General features: G+C 37.0%; 1 protein-coding gene across 1 annotated transcript in view; it reads right to left on the bottom strand.

The window, feature by feature from the left end:
* The window catches only part of MDN1 (midasin AAA ATPase 1), a 105,097-nt gene that overhangs the window by 69,017 nt on the left and 12,941 nt on the right, over positions 1–23,139 (bottom strand). Inside the window, exons 7-29 of the mRNA XM_065059572.1 lie at positions 22,355–22,486; positions 20,777–20,880; positions 18,887–19,001; positions 17,001–17,194; positions 15,600–15,681; positions 14,800–14,895; positions 13,666–13,778; positions 13,000–13,148; positions 12,837–12,897; positions 12,084–12,295; positions 10,593–10,696; positions 9,432–9,576; positions 7,734–7,830; positions 6,011–6,124; positions 5,218–5,365; positions 4,935–5,045; positions 4,051–4,202; positions 3,374–3,552; positions 2,802–3,010; positions 1,572–1,718; positions 672–813; positions 410–544; positions 194–332 (exon numbers count right to left, since the gene is read on the bottom strand). Of these exons, the coding sequence (XP_064915644.1) occupies positions 194–332; positions 410–544; positions 672–813; positions 1,572–1,718; positions 2,802–3,010; positions 3,374–3,552; positions 4,051–4,202; positions 4,935–5,045; positions 5,218–5,365; positions 6,011–6,124; positions 7,734–7,830; positions 9,432–9,576; positions 10,593–10,696; positions 12,084–12,295; positions 12,837–12,897; positions 13,000–13,148; positions 13,666–13,778; positions 14,800–14,895; positions 15,600–15,681; positions 17,001–17,194; positions 18,887–19,001; positions 20,777–20,880; positions 22,355–22,486 (3,080 nt within the window). The remainder of the gene's footprint in view (positions 1–193; positions 333–409; positions 545–671; positions 814–1,571; positions 1,719–2,801; positions 3,011–3,373; positions 3,553–4,050; positions 4,203–4,934; positions 5,046–5,217; positions 5,366–6,010; positions 6,125–7,733; positions 7,831–9,431; positions 9,577–10,592; positions 10,697–12,083; positions 12,296–12,836; positions 12,898–12,999; positions 13,149–13,665; positions 13,779–14,799; positions 14,896–15,599; positions 15,682–17,000; positions 17,195–18,886; positions 19,002–20,776; positions 20,881–22,354; positions 22,487–23,139) is intronic.

The raw sequence follows: 23,139 nt of genomic DNA on the forward strand, positions 1-23,139 counted from the left end.
ACAATCCCATTAAAGACTTGCACTGCAAGAGATGCAATTGCTTCCCTCAAAAGAGAACTGTGAAGAACAGCATTTGCAAGTCTGCGATGACAAAGGCTTAAATATCCCAGACCAAAGCAGCGCTGAAGCCCACACAATCATTTGGTGACTGGTAAAGCACTACGAAGAACTGCATCATAAAAAGCATGGTTACCCAGTGTCTCCCACCAGCAGTACTGGTTCACCAAACTCCAGGGCTCGTCCCACCAAAATGGCAAGTCTCCTCATCCCCTGAGTCCACACAATATGGTTAAAATCTCTGTCCATCACTGACATCTGCGTGGAGGATTTAGCTGCACAACACAAAGCCATCAATCAACTTCAGTCACATCTAGACAACTACTAAGTGTCATCCTTCTAGGAAACTCACCCAGTAGCTTTTTGACGCTTTCCTCTGAGAAGAGAGACTCAGGATATAGATTTTTCTTGAAGTGTTTTTCAAGGACACTCTGAATAACATCCACCTCCTCTTGTTTCCTGACTCTGCCTGCCAGAAGCATAAAACCTATAGAACAGAGGAAGAGAGAAAACAATTACTACCTGGTTAATCAGCAACAAAAAATTATATTTAAGAACTAAAGTTAGAAAGTAATACTAGAGACACTTTAAAAAACTGAGATAGCACTGCTTACCATCATTTGCTAAATGCTGCAGCCAGTCATACTCCTTCTCCAGCTGTTCTGCCAATCTGTACCTTTCAGCCCAACGAAACAGATCCCGCAGGGTAATGAAACCGTGCTTCCCAGCAAATACCGTCGAGCCCCTGCGGTAAGACTGTCATAAGAACAAAACATGAGCTGTTTTTTATGAACCTGTTTGAATACTTAAAGCAAAGCTAATCACAACTCTCTGATGTGACACTTCTTCAAACTGCATGAGGCAGAAAAACAAAACGAAGTCTAGTACAGTCATGACTCCCAAACTCAAATTACCTTAAGTAGGTGTTTGATAGGTACCAGAAACAAAATAATATAGATAATAATAAATAAAAACACTAATAAGACAATAGGTACCTATAATAAAACAAAATCCAAGCAAAGATTAGGTTCTACACCAAAATGTATATTAGCACTTTTAAGTGAGCCCAGGTTTGTGCTGCTGCAATTCCTTTTAAATATGTGAGTTTTAGATAGATACTAAGCATTAAAAGCTTTTTAAACACGGGAGTGTCGGGACACATCCAAAATTATTGTTTAAAAATAATACCAACTTTAGTATGACCCAAAGACAGCTACAAATCCAACACTACTTTGGTTCCTTAGCAAGGGATTATTCTACACATCAAATCCCAAGGCCTTTGGTTATAAGTTCTTTTGCTGCTAGTTCTCTCTCAAATCTGACCTCACCTTCCCTATTCTTTATCTTAACCACTGAACTAAGTACTTTGGTGTATTCTCTTCCATCAATTATGGTTTAGATTTTTAAATATCTGCCAGTTCACCCCTCCTCCCTCTCAAAAAAAAAAGGTATTGTTATTATTTTGTGCTGAAACATGCTTGCATGTCTTCTATAAAAAGAAGAAAGACTCATACTTGCAGGTCTAACATGACTTTGACAAGCTTGCTGCAATAAGAAGGTGGCAAACTGCATCGCTTGTGCAGGATGGTTTCCAATTCAGCACTTGGCAGTTCATCAAAATGTAGTTCCACAAAACGATTTCTGAAGGCTCTGGACAAAACCTAAAATACGAAAACATACTAATGCTTGAACTTTTTCCTTTGATATTCCTCATGTTATATATCTTCCCCTATACACCCAAAGGAAATATGAATAGTGTCATAGTATACAAATTAGCACATACTCATAAATATTGAAAGAAAGCGTAAGAGACAGCCTGGATGAGGACAAGAGCTTTAAAACATGTTGTGATTTAACTGCAGTAGGCAGCTAAGCACCAAACAGCCACTTGCTCACCCCTCTACAAGGTGACTGGGGAGAGAACCAGAAGCGTAAAAGTGAGAAAACTCATGGATTGAGAAAAAGACAACTTTCATAGGTAAAGCAAAAGGTGCATGCACAAGCAAAGCAAAATCAGAAATTCATTCACCACCTCCCGTCAGCAGGAGGGTGTTCAGCCATCTGTAGGCAAGCAGGGTTTCATCGTGCCCAACAGTTATTTGGAGAAACAAACACCATGCATCCCCCTCTTCTGCCTTCTCCCCACAGTTTGCATTGCTGGGCACAAGAACATGGCATGGCATATCCCTCTGGGCAGCTGGGGTCAGCTGTCCCAGCTGTGTCCTCTCCCAGCTTCTTGTGCACCCCAGCCTACTCATTGGTGGGTAGTGCAAGAAGCAGAAAAGGCCTTGACACTGTGCAAGCACTGCTCAGCAATAGCTAAGACATCCTGTTTTGGTCACAACTCCAAAACAGCACCATACCAGTCACTATGGCGAAATTTAACCGTTCCAGCCAAAACCAGTAAAAAATGTACGTCAATAGCCTAAGTCAAATCTCTCTCCAGTGCTCTTGAACAAGAAATGCTGAGTGAAATATAACATACATGAACTCCAGCTCAGTAAAGCACTTAAACCTCAACTACTCAAAATGAATTAGAAATTTAGTATCTGCAAAACACGCAACTAACCTAAACAGAACCCAGCTGTACTGAAAGTTATTTCACAGCCACCTGAACTCTGCCTTTTGAAAGTTTCATGTTAATTCTGTGCCACACATCAGAAACTTTTCACATCACACTTCTTTGTACAAGACTGATTAACTCCTTAGAGTCACAGCTACTCAGAGGAAGAGATTATACAGACCTTTCTACCACCATAGAGTCCTGGAGGATTCTGTGTAGCAAACAGCATGAAGCGGGGGTGAGCTTTGACAACCTCCTGGGTCTCAGTAATGAACAGCTCCCTGTTATCATCCAACAAACGGTTGAGAGCCTCCAGAACATCAGTGGGAGCCAAGTTAAGTTCATCTAGAACAATCCAGTATCCCTTTCTCATTGCATCTATGAGAATGCCTTGGAGGGAACAGAAAAAGTTCTAGTTAAACATCTAAATAAACAAAACTAAATCTAACAAACATGCATTCAGATACTTATAGCAACAAGCTTTCAATCAGTATAAATGTTAATCCATAGATAAAAGCAACAGTATTGTTGAAATTGTTGAATTATTTTATGTCCAATATAACAACTATGATGAGACAAAACTGAATGCTTAAGAATTCACTGAAATTCACATATGTGATTATCATTAACATGTGACTACTAACTTTATGACAGGTCATCTCTCCTTTGTAATAAAACAGACAAGCAGAAAAGAAGAAAAAAAAGCAGTCAAGTAAGATGGGAATTTGAAGTAAATATAATATCCCCACCCACCTTCCTTAAATACCAGCTTCCCAGAAGCATCCGATGTGTAACAGCCAATATATTCCTGGATGTCAGTATGCTCATGATTGTTAATCCTTACACAATGGTTCCCAGTAGCAGCAGCCAACCAGCAAATTAAACTGGTTTTACCAACAGAGGTCTCTCCTTGAATCAGTACTGGGTGAGTCCTAAAAGGGATAAAAATAGTGGTTTAGAAGCAGAGCCATAATTCTCATATACCAGACGGGGACATTATTTGAAATTTTCATAGATCTACATTACGAAAATATATTACCAAAATATCACCACTTAGCTCACTTGGAATATTCAAGATCGTACACTACCTAGGGAAACACAACTAACTTTACGCCCAAGTGCTAGCTGTTGCCCAGAAAGCTTTATGTGACAGTGTGAAGTAAGCAGGCTATTCTAACTGCAAATTTCTAAAATATCATTTAAATAAAACTACGTATGGCAATAAGGTGGTTTAAGAAGACAAGAAACATTTAGAAACTCAAGTCACTGTATAATGAAAAGTTAACCTTAAAGTAGAAGTAAAATGGACATTACTCATGACAAACAAAGGCTAGACAGGCACCAACACTTCAAACCCAAATAAAAAAAAAAAAAAAAAAAAATTAAGTTAGAGATGTTTTATTTTTGTGAAAAAGTTGAAACAGACTTACCCTGCAGACACAACTCTGGCAATGTCTTTCAGATTAAGCTTAACTGAAGGGGTTAGCACGTAAGTCTCATCTACATTAGGTTCTTTATCCCCAGCTGAAATCCAGTATCCTTCTACAAGTACAAATCTCCCTCCTTGGGGTTTGGGTATTTGCTAAGAAGACAAGACAGAAATAACAGACTATACAAATGAATTTCAATTTGCTAACGAAGACAACTCTGTAACACCAATGCAATGTTCTGTAAGAAGTCAGAAGTCATTTTAAATTAATCTCTGCACACTCCTGCAGTAAGCACTGTCACCTTGTCACAGAATGCAACAGGAAAGTCCTAGTACTGAATTTTGAGGTACACTTCCAAGCAGGAAATGGGCTTTATCTTTTTATATTCATCCATATTTACTAATATGAAGGGGTTTACTCTGAAACAAACACCCATCTCCTACAACTGGCTTCCCCATATCACCTGCCCAGTCCCCCATGCAAACTCATGCTGGGCTCCTAGAACTAGTGAAATTCTGCGTTATCCATCAGAAACACACACAGATGTTTGCTCTGTATCTATATGTTCTATATTCAGTCTAAAAATAAAAAGCCTGTGAAAGCTCTGCAAAAATCTGTGAAAGCATTACAGTTGGAGTCGCTTCATTAAGCTGCCCACACTCCCCAATGCTGTAACTGATCAGACTTCAATATTTTTTCAAATTAACAAATAAACTATAACATATGGGCATTTCAGGCAGAAGTAAAAACTTATGAAGGAACAGTATTTTTCTTCCTTATAAAATGAATAACAGGACAAATGTGGAGGAAAAAGGCAGAGAAGGCAAATCAAAATAAATTCTGCCCTGAATAGCGAACAGCTCTATAGAGGCTTAGTTACCTACCTGCTTGAGAAGGCTTTTGATGTTGCCAGAGACTATGTGCTGGCAAATTAGCTTTTGAACTACTGGGTGAGAGCTTCTGTCAAGCTGCGTCAGGAAACTCAAACAGAAGCCCTAAGAAGAAGAGTTATTTTCAGTGATAAAATGAATAATTATTAGGGGGAAAAAAAAGGTGATTAAAGCATCACTTCTGTTCAATATCATACTTCGAAGAGAAGATTATCATTTATCCAAAAAGTCTTTGCAGTCAACATACACTGAAACAAACCCCAGCATAGGTAATCACCTCATACAGTGAGCGTGGTATGCTGCAACATGGATTAGACGCTGCAAATCTCAATGCCCTGCAAAGTGTACGGAGACTATAGTGAGGTCTGTGTCCAGTTCCATCCACCAGCTTTGCTTCTGCTTCCTTTCTCACAGATAAATAAAAGCTGCAAAAATAAAGAGTGACATCAGTTCCAGTTACTTAGTGCTGTTGCTGATCAGACCATTGCTCTAAGGAATTAAACTGATTAAACTTATCTCCAACTGTCACTTTTTCTAAAAGCTCCAGGTTAGGAAAGCCATGCCAAACTCTGCCATCTGTATAGTCACTGAAGCAAAGTAACAAACTGTTTTAGGACCATATTTTTGAGAGAGCTTGACATAAAGACTATAAATTCGAAGTATTCTACGAATATAACAGTTCTTCAGGTTAATGCAGTCAGATAATATACCTTAAACCAGGATAACTGGTAACTTGATAAATATAAAACTTTCATTGGTAGGATCTACAAAAACAAACCCTTTCAGTCTCTCAGATGGGAAAGAGGACTGCAATGATAACGCTTTTTAACTGGTGGCACCCAAAGAAGCACTTCTGAATAAAAGAAAGTAAATCTCTTCCTCAGAAGTACAGAAACCTTCAGAATGAAGGGGATGGATGTCTACCATCTTCCATTTCCTAAGGCTGTGCAAACTGCTGCATAGGAACCTTTATAGTGTTTCCTAAAACAGTCTAACACAGATTACAGTTACATACTTTCTTACATGTAACCTATTCCATCAAGGATTTAAAGATATTATAATTAACTTACTTTACAATTCCTTGTACTGTATTTTTGTTCACATTCAAGCCTCTCAGATAATCCATTATAAGAACTTGCAAGTCTCCTTCATTTCTCAATTCTTCTACATAAAGTTCAGTAAACCTATAAGAATCCACAACACTTAGAAATCTGACCACATTAAAAAAATGTTATATATGATCCTCATAGTATACGTCTGAAATTTTGTAAGCAGCAGAATACTAACTTGTCAAACTACCTATAGATAGGCTTAAGAACCAGAGTAATTTATAAGAACATATTACCAATACCTTATTTTTAAGTAACTTATCTGAATTATTTTAACTTAGTAGACTGAAAATTAACTACAGTATTGTAATTTTTTTTTTAATTAAAATTTTAAACAATTTGTGATAGATATCCAAACATTATGGACTGAACACTGGGGCACTGACAACAGCAGTAGTACTTTTCAAAGTGGACTCTTCTAGTTATTTCTATTTTTAAAAAATAGACACTTATAATAAAACACACATTCTAATTTTGTCGTGACTAGTATATACAGGTTGTTTTCTACTTTTACAAACACGCAGCTCAGCAATGATAAGATGAGAAAACTTGACAATAAGTGAAGGAAAACTAAAATCAAAACATGTACTCTGAAGTTCTAAGTATCTTTAAATATGTCAGAGTGTTCCACATTTACTACACTACACTAACAGCTCTAGTTCATGAACTTATTTTCTAACCATTAGTTAGTCCAGTATATTTGCACTGGATGTTGAATATGAGTCTGCAGCCCTTCCATACCATGCACTACAACTGCAAATAATGGCTCAGGACACACCACAGCAAACCCAATACAACCAAGCAATATCATTTACTTCAGAGGGGTGGACATTTTTGACAAATGCAAATATAAGTTCATTTAAACTTAAGATGAATGAAGTCTCCTTTCTTCTGTATACACTCTCTTTCCTTTCACTACTAAGCAAGGAGAGCTAATAGCAATAAAGCCTTACTTTGCCACTAATAACTGCAAATAACTAGTTACATATAGTAAGTGCATCTCTAAAGTTTTGCACCTTGTTTATGAATCTGATAAGGGACAACATGTGCAACTTTCATCATTCATGAGGGAAACTGCATCAAATACAAGAAGATCATCTTTGTACCCAGGAACAGTAAGTATGGAAGAATGGACTTGCCACAACTCCAATTTCCTGGCCACAGCTTAGGTGTTTGAAGACACATGTCAAATACTTTGAATATCATACATCTGCTCCACCATGCAAGCCACCTTCCTTCTAAGCAAACAAGGCTGGATATAGAGCTTTTTGCAAGGATCATCAACACTTCTGAGTTGTCAAGAGAAAGGCTGCTAAACAGACACAAAGTATTTGTCTTTATTACTCCCATCAGGAACATAAACTGCCACAGTAGCACTCCCAGGCACTGACAGCTTAATTGTAAAGAATGACAAATCCCTTGTCTCCAGTGACAACACTGTACATGACTGCTAGACCATTTGTTCATGCTCAGCAACTTTACAGAAGTATCTTCCCAATGCTATTTCATAAAAGACCTTCAACATGATGTGGAAAACACCTCTTGCAGGAAGTTAATTTGAATTCAGACTTATATCCTCAGGTTTCAAAGCAGACATTCTTTACTGGGTCAAGTCATGAAGCTAGTTAAACTCTGAAACAAAGACAGTGACTAAGTATTTTGTCACAGATTTATTATTTCCTACCTGTTTCTTATTCCTGGAGGGAGATTTCTCTTTCCAATATCTGTAGCTGGATTCATGCATGCAAACAGGCGAAAATCAGGGTGACGGACAAGAGGCTCTAAAGGAAAACAGAAATGAGAGACACAAGGTTAATGCTAAACCCAGGATATTTATTATGTTAAATAAGGTACATTTCTTCTAAGCTAACTTTCTATTACTGTACTACTACATTCTCTGAAACTGTCAGGGTGAAAAGTTTTCAGAGAATAACACCATGTAATTTCATGAGAAATATATCTGCATCTTTACAACAGACACAGGCAAGTGAAACCATTACATTTATGCATGTGTAGCAGGATGTTTTAACAACACAAAATATTTCAAAAATTATATAAGCCCTAAACTTGGAGCTCCTTTTGCCTCTTTCAGAACAATGGCCAGTGTTTCCCTTTGCCAGGAAGAAAACCCAGCCTTGGAAGCTCATACAACATTTGTTTCTATCTGTAGCTCCAGAAAATAATATGCAGCAATTGCATTTTTTACCTTTAGGTCTGTACTGGGTCTGGCTGTGATGCAGTTAACTTTCTTCACACCAGCATCTGGTTATTGCTGACCTGTGCTGGCACAGCATCAAGGCTTTCTCTTCTTCCCCACTCTGCCTTCCCTCCCCCAGTGACTTAGCTGGGAGTAAGCAAAAAGCTGAGAGAGGACACTGTTGGGACGGCTGACCCAAACTGGCCAAAGCAATATTCCCTACTACACATTATCATGCTCAGTAACAAGAACTGGGGTAAAGGAAGAAGCAGGTGGTGATTTTTGTCTTCCAAGGTGGCTGTTGCTTAGAGACTGGCTGGACTTTGGTCTGCTTGTGGGAGCTGCTTAGTGACTGCCTTTGCATCACCCATTTCACATGAGTTTTCTTTTTTGCTCTTCCTATTCTCTCCCCCAATTCTCTCTGGAGGTGGGGTGGGAGGAGTGAGCACCTGTATGGGTGCTTAGCTGCCGGCTGGAGACAACCCACAAGGACTTGTTAAAATGAAAGGCCTTATCCACATCCATCTAGCTGGAGAATGTATTTGCAGGATCAGTGAAAGACAATTACTACAGTACCATAGAATCATAGAATGTCCCAAGTTGGAAGGGACCCACAAGCATCATCGAGTCCAACTCTTGTCCCTGCATAGGACAACTCCAAAATTCATACCATGTGTCTGAGAGTGTTGTTCAGTTCCTTCTTGAACACTGTCAGGCTTAGGGCTGTGACTATTTCCCTACCCCACTCTGGGTGAAGAACCTTTTCCTAATAGTAACAACTGAACATCATGTCCTGTGCCCTTACCTGTCAAACTACTTCAACTTAAAAAACCAAACAAACAAAAAAACCGAAACAAAAACAAACAAACACACACACCACAAAAACACACAAACACCCTCCTTGAATTGTTTTTAGAGACAGCAGTGCTTACTGAGGGCACTAGACAGACCTGCTCTTCGTAGGTTTCAAAGAAGCAAAAACCACAACAATTTCTGCATGCTGAAATCTCCTGAGCCACAATGAATTAAAACTCCGGCTTCTTGCATATAAAAAGTATGAAGTCTAGAAAGAACACATTATTCTCTTCTGCACACATTCATTTTAATGGTAAGTGTTCTGAACTTATTTTGAGCCATATAGGCTGGATAGCAAGATATTAGCATAAGCAAGCACAGAAACAGTACCTGTGTCTCCTCTGTCTAGTAGCACCAGCGACCCAGAAGATCCTTCCAATAAACCACTCAGGCACTCTAAAGTCTCTGCTGCAGCCAAGTTAATCTCATCCAATAAAATCCACTCTCCTTTTTTTACTGCTTGTGCCAGAGTACCCTAAAAATGATATCAATTTGTTAATCACGTCACCAGCAGTGATATCAGCTGAAGTATCTGTATACTGGAAATACTTGTTTCGCAGTTTATGGGTCGATCAGACAAATGGCAGCTCCAGGCCTTTAAAAGCAACAGAAGATTTACTTCTCTCCCTCACCAACAGGAATTATTTTGCAAGTCACAGAAGTCAGACAGTTATCCCCATTACTAGCTACCAGATGTAACAGAATTAAGCTCTTATTTGTGCAATGCTGCCTGTCAGTGACATCCATCACTGTGTTGCATAAGCTTCACTGGTAACACTATGAGAATAAAGATAGCTAATCTGAAGAAATCCAAACAAAGACACAAACAATATTACATTCCTCATGGAGGAATTTCTCATCTTATTAGTTACAACTCTGCTAAAGTCAAAGGTTCCCCAACTATTCATATAATCATTTTTTTAGAAATAGGACTGGTCAACATTTTACACACTACACAAAATCTGAGAGCATATATTCATACTAACAGGATGACAAGGAACAAACGTGCATAAACCATCATACTTTCCCCTAATCGTACTTAGTGATATTAGAATATTACATCATGGATTTTAAGCATTTAAAAAAAACATCACTTCTAGATAAACACCAGAGATTCTTAATACTAAATCCCTCACAGGAATCTCTAGGCAGGAACATGTCCTACTAGAGACTGGTCAAGATGTCTTTTCTAGTCTCATACACTTGAAAAGACAATATGACACACTGCTGATATTATTTTATCATACCAGTCCTAATTCATATTATACAGCATTGAATTCATGTGTTAGCAGAAAACATTCCCCTCTGCCTCCCCTCATCTAACCACCACCTCCTTGCAGTAGCACACTTCGCTCCACAGAGTTATCATGTAACAAGTTTTACTTAACAGCAAGATTCTTGCCAGGAAGTTATTTATATAATACTGATTGCAAAGTCTTTTAAATGTTCCTCCTTATTCATCCTAGCATCAAAATGCAAATCTCTAAATACCTCAACAAATGCAAACAGAAGAGCACTTTCTGTCATTTTCATCTGTTGATGAGCATGATTCAGTTTAAGACCAAATGCCTCCCACTTTTCCTTCAGTGGTGAGCCTGTAAGCAAAACAAATTTAAGCTTGTACCATCAGAACAATAGCACAAAAATGTTTAACAGCCACAGTTTAATCAAGCTGTTTCAATCACAAAAATACAAGAGTAAGTTTGGCTGAGCAACGAAAACATTCAAGTTCTACATATGACACCTCATGAATTAACAACAACAACAAATTTCTGCCTTTTTTTTCTCCTTTTAAAAATTTAGCTGAATACTACTGATATATGGGTACAGATAATTTGCTATTCATTCCTAGCTCAGGGAAAAAAATATTTGTGCTGTACTTGATTCCAACATGACTGCAATTCCCAGAGACACAGGCATCTCAGAAAAATAAATCCAAATTCAGAAACTTTATGACAGATCAATAATGAAGGCTTCAATATCAGTAAAAGCACTGTTGCTTATCAGTTATGACATTATTCACTATTGCATGTTTCAGCTATTTGTTTAAAGTTACGGCCTGAAGTACATGCAGCATCATGTCTTCAGTTGGTAGCTTTGCAAGTTACAGATCTCAGCTTGTCTTTATTTTGGGATTGTCAGTACTTGCAACAAGTGATCTCCAAAAATCTCTTTTTAAAAAAAAAAAAAAAAAAAAAAAATTTTTGGGCATTTATTTTAATACCTGCCTATTCAGAAGAACCAGTTAAAAGAAGAGGGGAGACAAGGTTCATAATTAAGTTTACTTGGCCCACACTGAATGAAAACGACAACTTCACTTGTTCAGCAGATCTAGAAAAAGAAACCACTCCACGCCAGACAAGTAACAATACTGCCTCTGTCCCAAATGAATCATATAACAAGAAAAATGTATATTGGATATTTGGAGACAAAATTACAACGAAACAAAGTAAAGAACTAGGCAAGTCAGCATCACTGACAGTGAAACCAAAGCCATCACAAAGTTCCTAGCAAGTTTTTAACATCATTACTACTCTAAGAAAGCTATTACTTTGGATTTTGAGTTTTTGTTGTTGTTGTTTTGGTTTGCTGTTTTTAAAATAGGATGTATTTTTGAGACCTAATGAGGTTCAAGGACTGAAAGTATGAGTGCATATACATGGAAGACTGCCACACAAAACACCAGAACTGCTCACCAACACAGCAAACAAGTATGTGCTGAGTGGAGTTGAGATATCAAGGGCACCATAGGTCAGACAAACAAACCTTCACTCTTAGACATGGCTGACAACAGTGAGAGATTAGAAAGAAAACACTATTCAAACAGTATTTTGAATGTCTTGCTGTAGACAGAGATTGCATTTTTTGAAACCAGAAGAAAGCAACAAAGAGGGAGGAAAGATAAAAACCAACAAAAAATAAAATCATCTACTCTACAACAGTTCACCACTAATTATGTGTTTGATCAGTCTGAACTCTTACCAGATGCATTTTCTTTTGCTTCCTTATTAATCGCAGACTTATGAATATGCTGCATTAGCTTTAGCAGATCACGCCAACGTTTCTGCCTGTAGCAGGTCTGAATGTGTCCCAAGAACGTCTGGTTTTTCTTTCTAGAAAAGGTCTGATAGAAGAGTTCTTCAAAAGACTCTCGCAGAGGTAGCCAGATCAGCTTGTTATCCACAGGCTTGTAACTGAAGAGAAGCAAAAGAATAGTTACTCATTTCTGACACAGGAACTTGCATCTGTGAACTAACAAAAAGAGTTACTGAAATAACAATACTGTGTAGGAAGGAACCGTGGTTTCCATAGTGTTTTCCTCGACTAATAAGCAAAGTAAAGTTGCACATATTTAAATGTACTTTATGAGGCAATTTTATAAAGACAGGACCACCCTGATAAATAACATTTTTACTACTACCAACCACTATGTCCAGTGAATATTATATTGTATCTACATTGAACAGCTTAGACATTTTTAGAGACACTGGGTGATGTTTTTAAACGACTTCATCACATACAGATGTACACACAGTTCAGTGAAACTGCCTCTGTTCTTCAGCAAGGACAAGGTTCCTGCATGCAAACATGTTTCTTAAGATATTTATGCTACTATGAAACTGATACATGACTAAAAACAATTCTTTGACAACACAACTATATTTGCATTAGAAGCTTCTTCTGATACTGCCAGTTTGTTATGCAGAACAGACAAAACAGCAGTCAGTGACTCACCCCCCTAATAGATCTGCTGTGTCACTCTGTTGGTTCATGTTGATAACCCTCAAATGGTGTCCTTGAAACAGAAATAGAAAGCACCATCAACCTGTGGGGTTTTTCTCCTTTGCTGTTTTTTTAATTGTCTTCATGTAAGTTAAAGTCTTCACAACTGATTTACCTGTAATATGAGCAAGGTACTGAACAGTCGAAGTTTTGCCAGTTCCTGTTTCACCAACCAAAAGCACAGGCTCTCCCTTGACAACACAAACTGCAAGCTGTTCAATCAACACTGCAGATGGCCGTGTGGCAGCAAAGGTTTGTTTTGCTCTGAAAAAACAAAGGAAGCAACTCAAAACCAAGATTCATCAAGGATCTCATTTTAGTCTTACCTTAATTATTTTTAGAAGAGTGGTTCAATTTAGGATTTTTTAAAAATTATTATTAAGAAAAAAAGGTTTGTGGAAAAAATTAGTTCCAAGATGCCCTTGTAAGATACTTACTTTTGTTAACACACAACCTAGAAATTCAGGATTTTTTAAAGAACTTCCCGATCAGCAGAATTTGTGTCACATACTATTAAAACAGCTGTGGACACACATTGCTTTGAAGAAACTGTAGTTCAAAAGAAACTGAAAATCTGCACGTTTTGACTGCCAAAAGTATGATGCAGACAGCCTTTAAGATACGCAAGGTAAAGCTCCGATTAGAAGAACTCATCACATTCCTTCCATTGGAGAGAGAATATACAATTTGCCTTTTTTTTTTTTTAAATCCTGTGACTTCCAATCTATTCTATTCCACCACAAAATATTTCAATTCACATGGAAACTACAAGATATTGTACCTTCGTACAGTGAGAGCTTGTGTTTCTTTCTTCTTGAGATGCACTCTTCCGATAGAGACTTCTTGTTCCCGTATTAGAATTTCTGGTTTATAGAGTTCACAAAAGAACTCTACCTGCAAAGGAAGCATCAAAACTTTCAATACTATAGTTGCCTACAACATCACATTAAGAACATCCATGCTATGTTACCAGTAGCACTTTGTAGCAAGCTAATTTTTCATTATTTTGTATTTTGCAGGTTTTATATACTCATCACCTAAAATACTGAAGGACTTCAGAAGTGTTACAGCCTGTAAAAACAACTTTCCATTTAATAACTTGGTTACAGGTCTATGCCATTATATTTCTACTTTGCCTACTTCTGTGGTAGTTCAACTACATAAACTTGAACCTGAGAACAGTTAACTAATAATAAACAACAACCTCCCTCCAAATAACCTTGGTGAATATCTCTGTGTAAACAAGGATATTTTGCCATTGACCAAGGATAATAGATTCCCATATTGCAATAATGCGAAGGATGAAGGACAAAGAAAAATTCATAGAAGTTTCTGTCCACCCAGCTGGCAAGTTCTTCCATCTTAAAGTAGCAGAGGGAATTTTCTTTGCAACCAAACTTCTATAGTCAGAAATAAACTAATTCATTACTTTGTCAGGCAACTCAACCATTTATATCACACACTATTAACATATAGTTACTAGCCTCCTAGAGAAATATTTGATTTTTGAATCAATGATTACAGGACAAGTACTAAGAAAGATTATGTTTCTCTCTGATGTCTTTGTTCAAGTAATTAAAGTTCGCTGTAACCACCAAAGAAAAAACACATTTTTTACTACTCTGTGCATCTAGCAGTATCATGTGCTTAGGCAACTGCACTGTTCCAGCTGTGTGATTATTCTTCTGCATGAGGAGGCCATTAGGTTCACTGGAACTTTCAGAGAAAAAAAAACACAGTTGAAAATAAAACAGGAGAAAAACATGCATCCACCCTAAATGCTAAAAAAGTTATTAGGACAGAGAGATGGTCATAATTTTTAAAAAAATTAGAACACATTTAAATTCATCACTACAAAAATTGCAAGCTATAGAATACTATCAACACACATAATATTAATTATGGCTCAACATACCTTTTTCTTGGAAATGTTTAGTTTACTTCCAATAACTTTTGCCATTTTCTGTCGGCTCGCTTGGTTGGACAGCATAGCTGTGAAACAGTCCAATGCCTGTCAAACCAAAAACAAACTAACTCCATCAATGCAAATTTTATGTGATATTGTCTAACAAGCACCACCTTAATTTACATGAGACTGCATCCAGTCTAGCCATGGTAAATAGAATAATTTCACTGTCCACAGATCAAATCAAACAATGGAGTTCAAAGGATGTAATAAGAACTTCTGAACTCTGTAGTGTAGGGAGTTTCTACTGAAAGTTAAAACTTTTCCATGTCCAGTCACAGAAGCTGTTTTTACATGAATGGACCAAAATGGAAAAGGAAGTAACACACTGAGATCTCACATCTTAAAATGACATCAGACTGATGCACACCTGAAAAATTTCAAACCTGGAACATATATTGATGCATAGGAAAGAAGCCTCATATTAAAAGAAAAAGGAAAGCTCTTAAAACTTTTACTCTTCATCATAAGCAATCCCAGCTCATATCAGTTAAAATTATGTTGCAGCATGTTATTTGTATGACAGTAATAACTCTGGACTGGCTTTCAGCACATTACTGCAAACAACCTTCCTAGCAGTGAGGAAAGCCTCCAACAGATGGATCACAAATATTCCAACTAAAGCCCAACTGCCTCAAATAAAACCAAATGTAAATTCTCATCTCACATTCCCAAATAGCATATTTAAAGATTTGTGAGACAATGCTAGAAATTTGGGTAAGCAATTTCTGGATCAAGTCTTACCGCACCTCCTGAAAAATATTCACTGCTGTGGTTGAAGAATTACTGTCGAAGTTGTAAGCAATCCTGCTGCACCAATTCAGTAAGTCTCTAAAAAGAAAAACAAATATTTGGTACAATCAAGCCAAAACACACAGCACCTTCTTTCATGTTCAGCTTAGGTCTTATGTCATCTTCTGGCAATTGCACATTTAGTTGTTGTGTAAGTTGTACATGGGAAGACACATATAAATAGGATGCTAATTCTAAAGAGTAGCTGAGCACACAAAGACCAACAGTGTTGCTTTCAGATACATTGCTTAGAAATACAGGGTGTTTGAAAAGGATGTACCCAATTTCAAAGCAGTATATTTAATGACAGCAGCATCATACAACTACCTAAAAATTTACAAATGGTTTAATGACTTACAAAGTTTTAGCAACCTAGAGGTAATAATGTGAAACTCTGTGCCTTGCAGTGGTTGCAGAGATACAAGTGATTTCAAATTGGGTCCATCTTTCTGAAACACTCTGTAGGTAACATATACTCCATTAAACCATACAGTAATTATGAAATTGAAAAAATGAAAAGTAGCAAGCTTTTTATCCAGAAATGTATAAAAAAAAATTTTTTTCAATATACTGATTCCTTATCAACAACACAAACTTCTGAAAGGCAAGAAAAGGAAACACCTGATTCTAGAGAAACAAATGCTATTTTAAGAACAGTGGCATTCTTATGCCTCACAAAAATATTAGGTACTACACACACCTAGTATTTACTGACTAATTCACAAAGCACTACTGGCTACAGAAATTCCACAGGAGTAAATTGACATTTGGTATGAGGGGAAGAAATAACTGAACCCCAAGGTGCATTTAATCATAAAAATTCTGAAATTAATGGTACATTACAGATCTGGTTATTTTCAGTCTTCTCTATTTCAATCTTCTCTAAGTTAGAATGCTTTGAGTGTCTAATTATCTGGATAAGCAAATATATACAATTACTGAAAACATTACCTACTAGGTATTGTGAGAACATATAATGTACATATAATGTACACATATAAGGTACACTCCAGTCAACAGTTCTCAACAAACTGATATTTTGTGTTAAAATGAACTGAAAAGTAATCCATATGGCTTGATATCAACTCGGCACCACATATGACAAAACCTAAACTTTTTCCTCAAAAAATATATAGCAAATAGGAAGCCCTAAATAATTCAGATTGATATTTTTTTCAACATACATAAACCATTATTTTAAAATTAGAAATTGATTTTTCCAGTTGTTATGAAATTCCAGTTTAATTATTCAAACCTTTTTTCTTATTTTTTTTTTAAATAGTGGTAAAAGATAAACCCTTCTATCTCTGAAGCTAGCTGACTAAATTTCCTTCTCATAAATGTGGAAGAAAAGCAACCTTAGAGATAGTTCTCTTCCTTCCAGATTTGGTTTCTTATTTTCTGATCTTGATTCTGATGAATCATCTGGTATGTTTGTGGAGCCAGAAGCACTGTTTTCTGATGCCTGATACTTATCTCCTGTAAGGTGAATGTAAATGTCTAGCAAATGATCAGTTACAAGAGCAAGGTTAGGGTATCGCCTTTGAAGAACCTGAAAACAAAACAAACAAACAAAAATCTTTAGCATCAGAAGGAAAACACACACACCCCTCCTCCCCATCCCCAGATTTTAATAGGATACACTTCAACAGATACTCAAACTAGCTGCACAAAACTGCTCTCTTGGAATCTCTCATCTGAAGAAAAGAAGTCATTGTAACATGTACGATATTGATTTAGATGCCAAAAATGAATTTTACCAAGTCTAATTCATTTAATACGTTTGCACAAATAACAACAGGAAGAACAAGAGGTACATTCAGCCCTATCTAAACTCAAATCACAATCGTACAACTTCATGACTGGTAACAGAAGCTCTTATCTCCTGTCTGTCTTCTTATGACGGATTTTTTTTGAACATTCAAGTTGTCTATTCACTGTGCTGACAAAGACACATTAAGGGACTAGTTTTTTTTCTGTAATTTCCTTCCAGCTCAGCTCTCTCTACTAGAGCTTGCCAACCAAAATTATTGCTTCCAAAAATAAGCCTTTCACAGACGCAGGCCAGGAACCCTGGTCTCACCCTGCCAAACTGAGTTTAAGATAAACCTGAGGAACACGAGTCTATTTTCAAGACAAGCGAGTGTTTTCTACCACTATGTCTTCTTCTAAGTACTAGAGAATCTTGCACAGTGTTAGATTTAGATGTTATTGTGACTTGAGCTACGAAGTTACAAAAAAGAACAGAAAGAACCTAGTGGTGACACACTTAGCACCGAAGCTTCCTTTTTTCTTAAGGTTTTGACAGTCAAAACCTGGAGGTTGTCTTTGACATCAGTTTGGCCAGATAGTCTTTTCTTAATACTGTCAGCTTCCTAGAATTCCTGCCCATGTGGATCTCTCTGTAGTAGAAACAGCCACAGCACACAAGTGTGTATATCTCCAGCAAACTGTCTGCAGAGGCCTTCCTGTGTCTCTACTTGCTCCCCCTCCAACAAAATCTAGGAGTACAAAATAAGCGCCGTTCTTGCCCCACTCCTCACACAATTAGCAGACAAATGACAAAATGGAAAAACACACAGATATTTAAAGTCACCAATAACTGTGCTGGCTGCTAAACAACTTCCAATGAGTGAATGAATCCTATGGAAATACTATCTTCTAGAAAATTCAGAACTTTCTCTTCAACTCTTCTGCTAGAGACTGTTCACCCCCTTTTCCTTTAGGGAAGGCTCTTTTAAAAAGAAGAATCTCTAGAGAATTCTATTTCGATTTAAGCCCTGGGCTCCCTTAATTTTTTGACTACACAAAGCAAACATTCCCTAGAGATTATAACAAAAGATATCAACAGAAACAAATTATTTTTAATTGATAACTGACCAGCTAGTTTTAATCTCAAAGTTCAGAACTCAGGATTAAAGTATGCTTGATTTTTCTTTTCTTAATTTTATCTGTTTTTAAATCTCTGTGGGCTACAAAATGGCAAAGTAATTTTCTTCTTGGACCCATGCAAAGCAGAACTGTGTTTGACAAAGCAAGTTCAGGAATCTTTGTCCAATTCACTTCAGATTTTCCTGACAAACTGCCATTTTACTTCAAAACTGGCAGGATAAATCTGCAGTTATAAAGGTGTATTGTGGAACTTGGAGATAAAAATAAGGATCAAATTTATTACTGAAAAACATTTATTACCTTTAATTGAAATGATTATTCACATGACACAATAGAGCAACACACACCATACCTCCTTGAGTTCTCCTTTGCTCATGTTATCCAGATGTATTTTGGTCCAATATTTGTCCAGCAGAGCAGCGTGGCCACTTTGCTGCCTGTACCAACCACCACCAGAACTGAATATCCTAAATCAAGGCAAAATGAAGAAACACAGCATATTGGATCTTGCTGAAGAATTCAACATTTTCAGGGCATTCCTGTACATCAAATCATGCTACATGCTGCTGCTACAACATAATGCGCATGTACAGATCACCCACTCTTTGAGACTGTACTGTCACATATCTTACCTTGCCTATCTCTGCTTCTCAAATTATCTGTTCTTTTATCATAGTGTTATTTCACCCTGCAGTGCAAAATCTCCTCAGAGATACTTGCAGAAAGTAAACTGACGAGAAGTCTATCAGAAGCAACATAAAGACTCCTTTGTAAAGAGAGAAGCCTGACAGAAGTGACCTGGGAAATATCTTCCACGGATCCTAAAGGATCTGTGCTCTATTGCAGAGAAGAAAGAAAAGCATCTCTAGTCCCTGTGCCCTCTACAGTCTTTCCTGATTATTTTCCTCATTCTTCAGGCTCACAGTCGATTCTGTTATACATTTTGGTCCGTGGGTGTTTTTTTTTTACTGACAACTAACTATGCAGCTATGTGTTACACCCACTGTGGAAGTAGCCTTTGCACATGCAAAGTGTTACACACTCAGTTTGTAGTTTGGTGTTTGGTACGGTTTTTGGTTGTTTCGGTGGTAGTTGTGGGTTTGTTGTTTTGGTTTTTGTGTTTGTTTGGTTTGGTTTTTGTTATTTTTTTTTTTGTTGGTTCTTTTGTTTTGTTAATAATATTCCACAGCTGGAAACTGCAACTGACTTACTGAATCTGCTCTAACTAGCCCAATGCAAAACTATAATTTACTGCTATAAACTGTTTACCAAGTATACAGAAGAAAAAAGTATTAGAATATATGACAACTAAAAGAGAGTTGAATACAAAAGAATCAAATCCAGAAAAAGAAGGAAAAAATAAAATAATAAATTTATGGAAGGAAGATAAAAGCAGGAAAATTTGTTAAAGGCTTTCAAGTAAACTATAAAACATTTGAAAACCATGTAACCATTCCCCTTCTAGATATCCTAACCTTTAATCTTGATACAATAGTATGTCTTAATATACAAGACGACATTTTGACATCTGATGCATGAGGCATTACTGCAGTGAAAGCAGAGAGAGTACCTTAAATCTTTTTTTCTGGTTAGAAAACATTACAAATGTCTATATTGACATGAAACTTCCACAAGTCAGATTTTCTTTATTTTTTTTCACCTTCTATTTTCTTTTCATGATTCCCAAATAAAACAGCTTTATATCATTCTAGACACAGGTTTCAGTTTAAATTACTCATGAAGCTCTCAAAATGTCTTCCAGGGAACACACGTATACAACTGCTCAAAGAGGTGGAATAAAAAAATACAAACCCCAGAAAACTAATCAGTCAGACTACCAACTACCCCAAGATCCGCAAAACCAAGAAATCTTTTACACAGCTGCTGTTTAAACTAGCCAGTCAAGACACCTTGTGAATATCAATCATAAACCTTCATCACACAGTAATTGCTGAAAGTGGTATATTGTTTCAGTGAGGGGTTGGTTTTGTAGGGTTCCTCTTGGAAAGCTTAATTCCCTCAGCCCTGTTGAAGTGACCTTTCTGTACAAAGACTGGATTCACCCAGTAGTAATGTAAGGCTGCTCTAATGTGAAAAAATTCCTCTCACAACTTCTGTGACTTCCATTGCTTGTTAATTGGAAATGGCTAAAATACTCCTGCCCAAGTACTTTGCATTTCCTGTCTTTGACTTAAAAATAGGATATCCATGCTCTTAACCTCATTTAACTTTACAAGCCTACCTCCTGGTCGCAAAAAACTGGAATCCTGATGCTACTTTTAAACAGTCACCACGGCCAGGAATCAGCAACTCTCTTTTTTCCAAAAGAGGAATCAGCACAGAGATCTGGAAGAGAAGAAAATTTATAAAACATTTGTTTTGCCTGTGAGGCTGCACAGACAGCACACCCATTCACACTTATTCCACACTTGAGATGCTCCAGCACTTCCACTGAGCACCACGACATTGTCAGCAACTGCTGTGCCCACAGATTCCACTCTCAAGTGATGCTAACAGGAAGTGCAGTCACCAATAATTTTAATTAGCAGTGGAAATCACAGGTGTAATGTTTACAGATCTTATTTCTCCTGTATCCAGATTTAATGATAAGAGAACAGAAATTACAGTCTTTACACTGCCAAGTCCAAATTAAAAGTATTTATTTTGAATTGTCAAATGAATTATTAGACACTTTTGCATCAGAAGCCTTATTTTCTTCTCAACAAAGATGACATTCTCTAACATCAACATTTTTCAGTGTATACATTGCTACCCCCAGGAGAATTCAGTATCTGTTTAATGAATCTACACTTCCATGCAGAAGGACAGTAATAATGGTGGAAAGAAAAAAGGGAGGTAGGACCACAATGATCCCTCAGCACCAAGGGAGGCAAATGTGGAGACTTTGATATGGAGAAAGGAGACAGGATGCCTGCAGGGAGGACCTGAAGAAAAGGAGAGATGAATGCAGGATACTACACAGGGAATGCAACAAACCAAGTCCACAGAAGCAAATAAGTGCATGACCCTCTGGCAGTGAAAAACTGTCTAGTATATACAAGCAGTATGTCTCAGCATTCGTATGAATTCCCTATATTTCGGAAGCCCAGAACTCAGTAAACAAACTGTCAGGTTATTTAGTCACAGAAACAATGTCTCATATGAAATGATACAAAATGAAAACAGATATGAAATAAAATAACTATCTGGAGAATGTCGAGCAGGCCTATATAGCAAAACATCTTTATGACATGCTTTCAGCAACCATTACTTCAAAAGTGAAGGATGACAGTCTACCTAATGGTTCTGGAGCTGGAAATAGGAAACCTGTTAAAACCTATACTGCTTAACGTACAAAAATACTTTTAATGTCCAAGCCGGAGGTAAGAAATGTGTAAGAAAAAGAAACAAACTACAAAACTAAAAAAACCCCACACCAGAAAACACTAAAAACCCCCAGTACCTTCTTAACAGCACGACTCCAATACATGGATGATATGCTGTGGTGCTTGGGGCCACATTTGTTTTCAAATATTAAAACACAACTTAAAAGACACATAGCTCATTATCAGTGTCAGTTTAAATCTTCAGAGTGAAATAAGGCATCAGTGGCAATGTCATGACTTCTCTAAAACGAAGACAAAAACTAATGCGGTGTACTATGATAGGAATGAAGACAGAGAGATTCATTCTTTCTAATCTATTTTAAAAGGGGCAGTATTTTCAGCATGCTGCTGCAGAATTCATGGTGATTAGACTTCAAAATTTACTAGTATGTGCCTTAAGACTAGTACTTTACAGCAAACATGAACCTACATACCACATCCAGAGGGGCATAATCAATATCCTCCAGAAGTATCCAATGACCTTGGGTAACAGCTTGTGTCAAGGTTCCAGGTTGCCACACAAACTCTCCTGGTACATCCGTACAACGATACATACCAAGCAGCATCTAAAACAGAAATAATCAGTAAATTAGAGACCTGCTCATTACATCCCTTAAAAACTCAGAGTAAAAACTTTAAAAAATTACTAAAGTTGATATACAAGTAACACTTATTTAGCCTTTACATTAGTAAACAATCCATCTGATAATCTGTGCCCATCATTACACTTTTTTAATTAAGGAAAAAAAGTTTCACCCCTCCCCACCTATGATAATCTAACTGAAACAGTAATTAAAATGAACCAGATAATTGGAAATCAATTTACACAGCTGTGCCACCACAATTAACAATTAATAGTATAACATACAGAACTGTCTAGGGTTGCACTGAACTTTATTTTACATTTTTGAGAAATTTGTAAGTGGAATTGTAAAGCAAGTTATTCAAACATACAAAACCAGTCAAGTGTTGCTTCCCTGTAAAGTCATAACTTCCACATTTAAGCATTCCTTGAATAATTAATTTTATGGTTTCACTACTTTTCTCATTTAATTTACATTTCATATTTTGTACCTTGAACTTTAACATTTTTTTTCTTAATATCGTGGTCATACTCATGTATATGAAAAGATACTTTTGTAGAGAACAGTCATGAGATGGTGAGATCAGCTGTTCTATGCAAGTAAAGAAGGTGCTTATGCATGCTAATAAAAACTTC

The sequence above is a fragment of the Columba livia genome, chromosome 3, assembly GCF_036013475.1.
Source record: "Columba livia isolate bColLiv1 breed racing homer chromosome 3, bColLiv1.pat.W.v2, whole genome shotgun sequence".
NCBI classification, from domain to species: Eukaryota; Metazoa; Chordata; class Aves; order Columbiformes; family Columbidae; genus Columba; species Columba livia.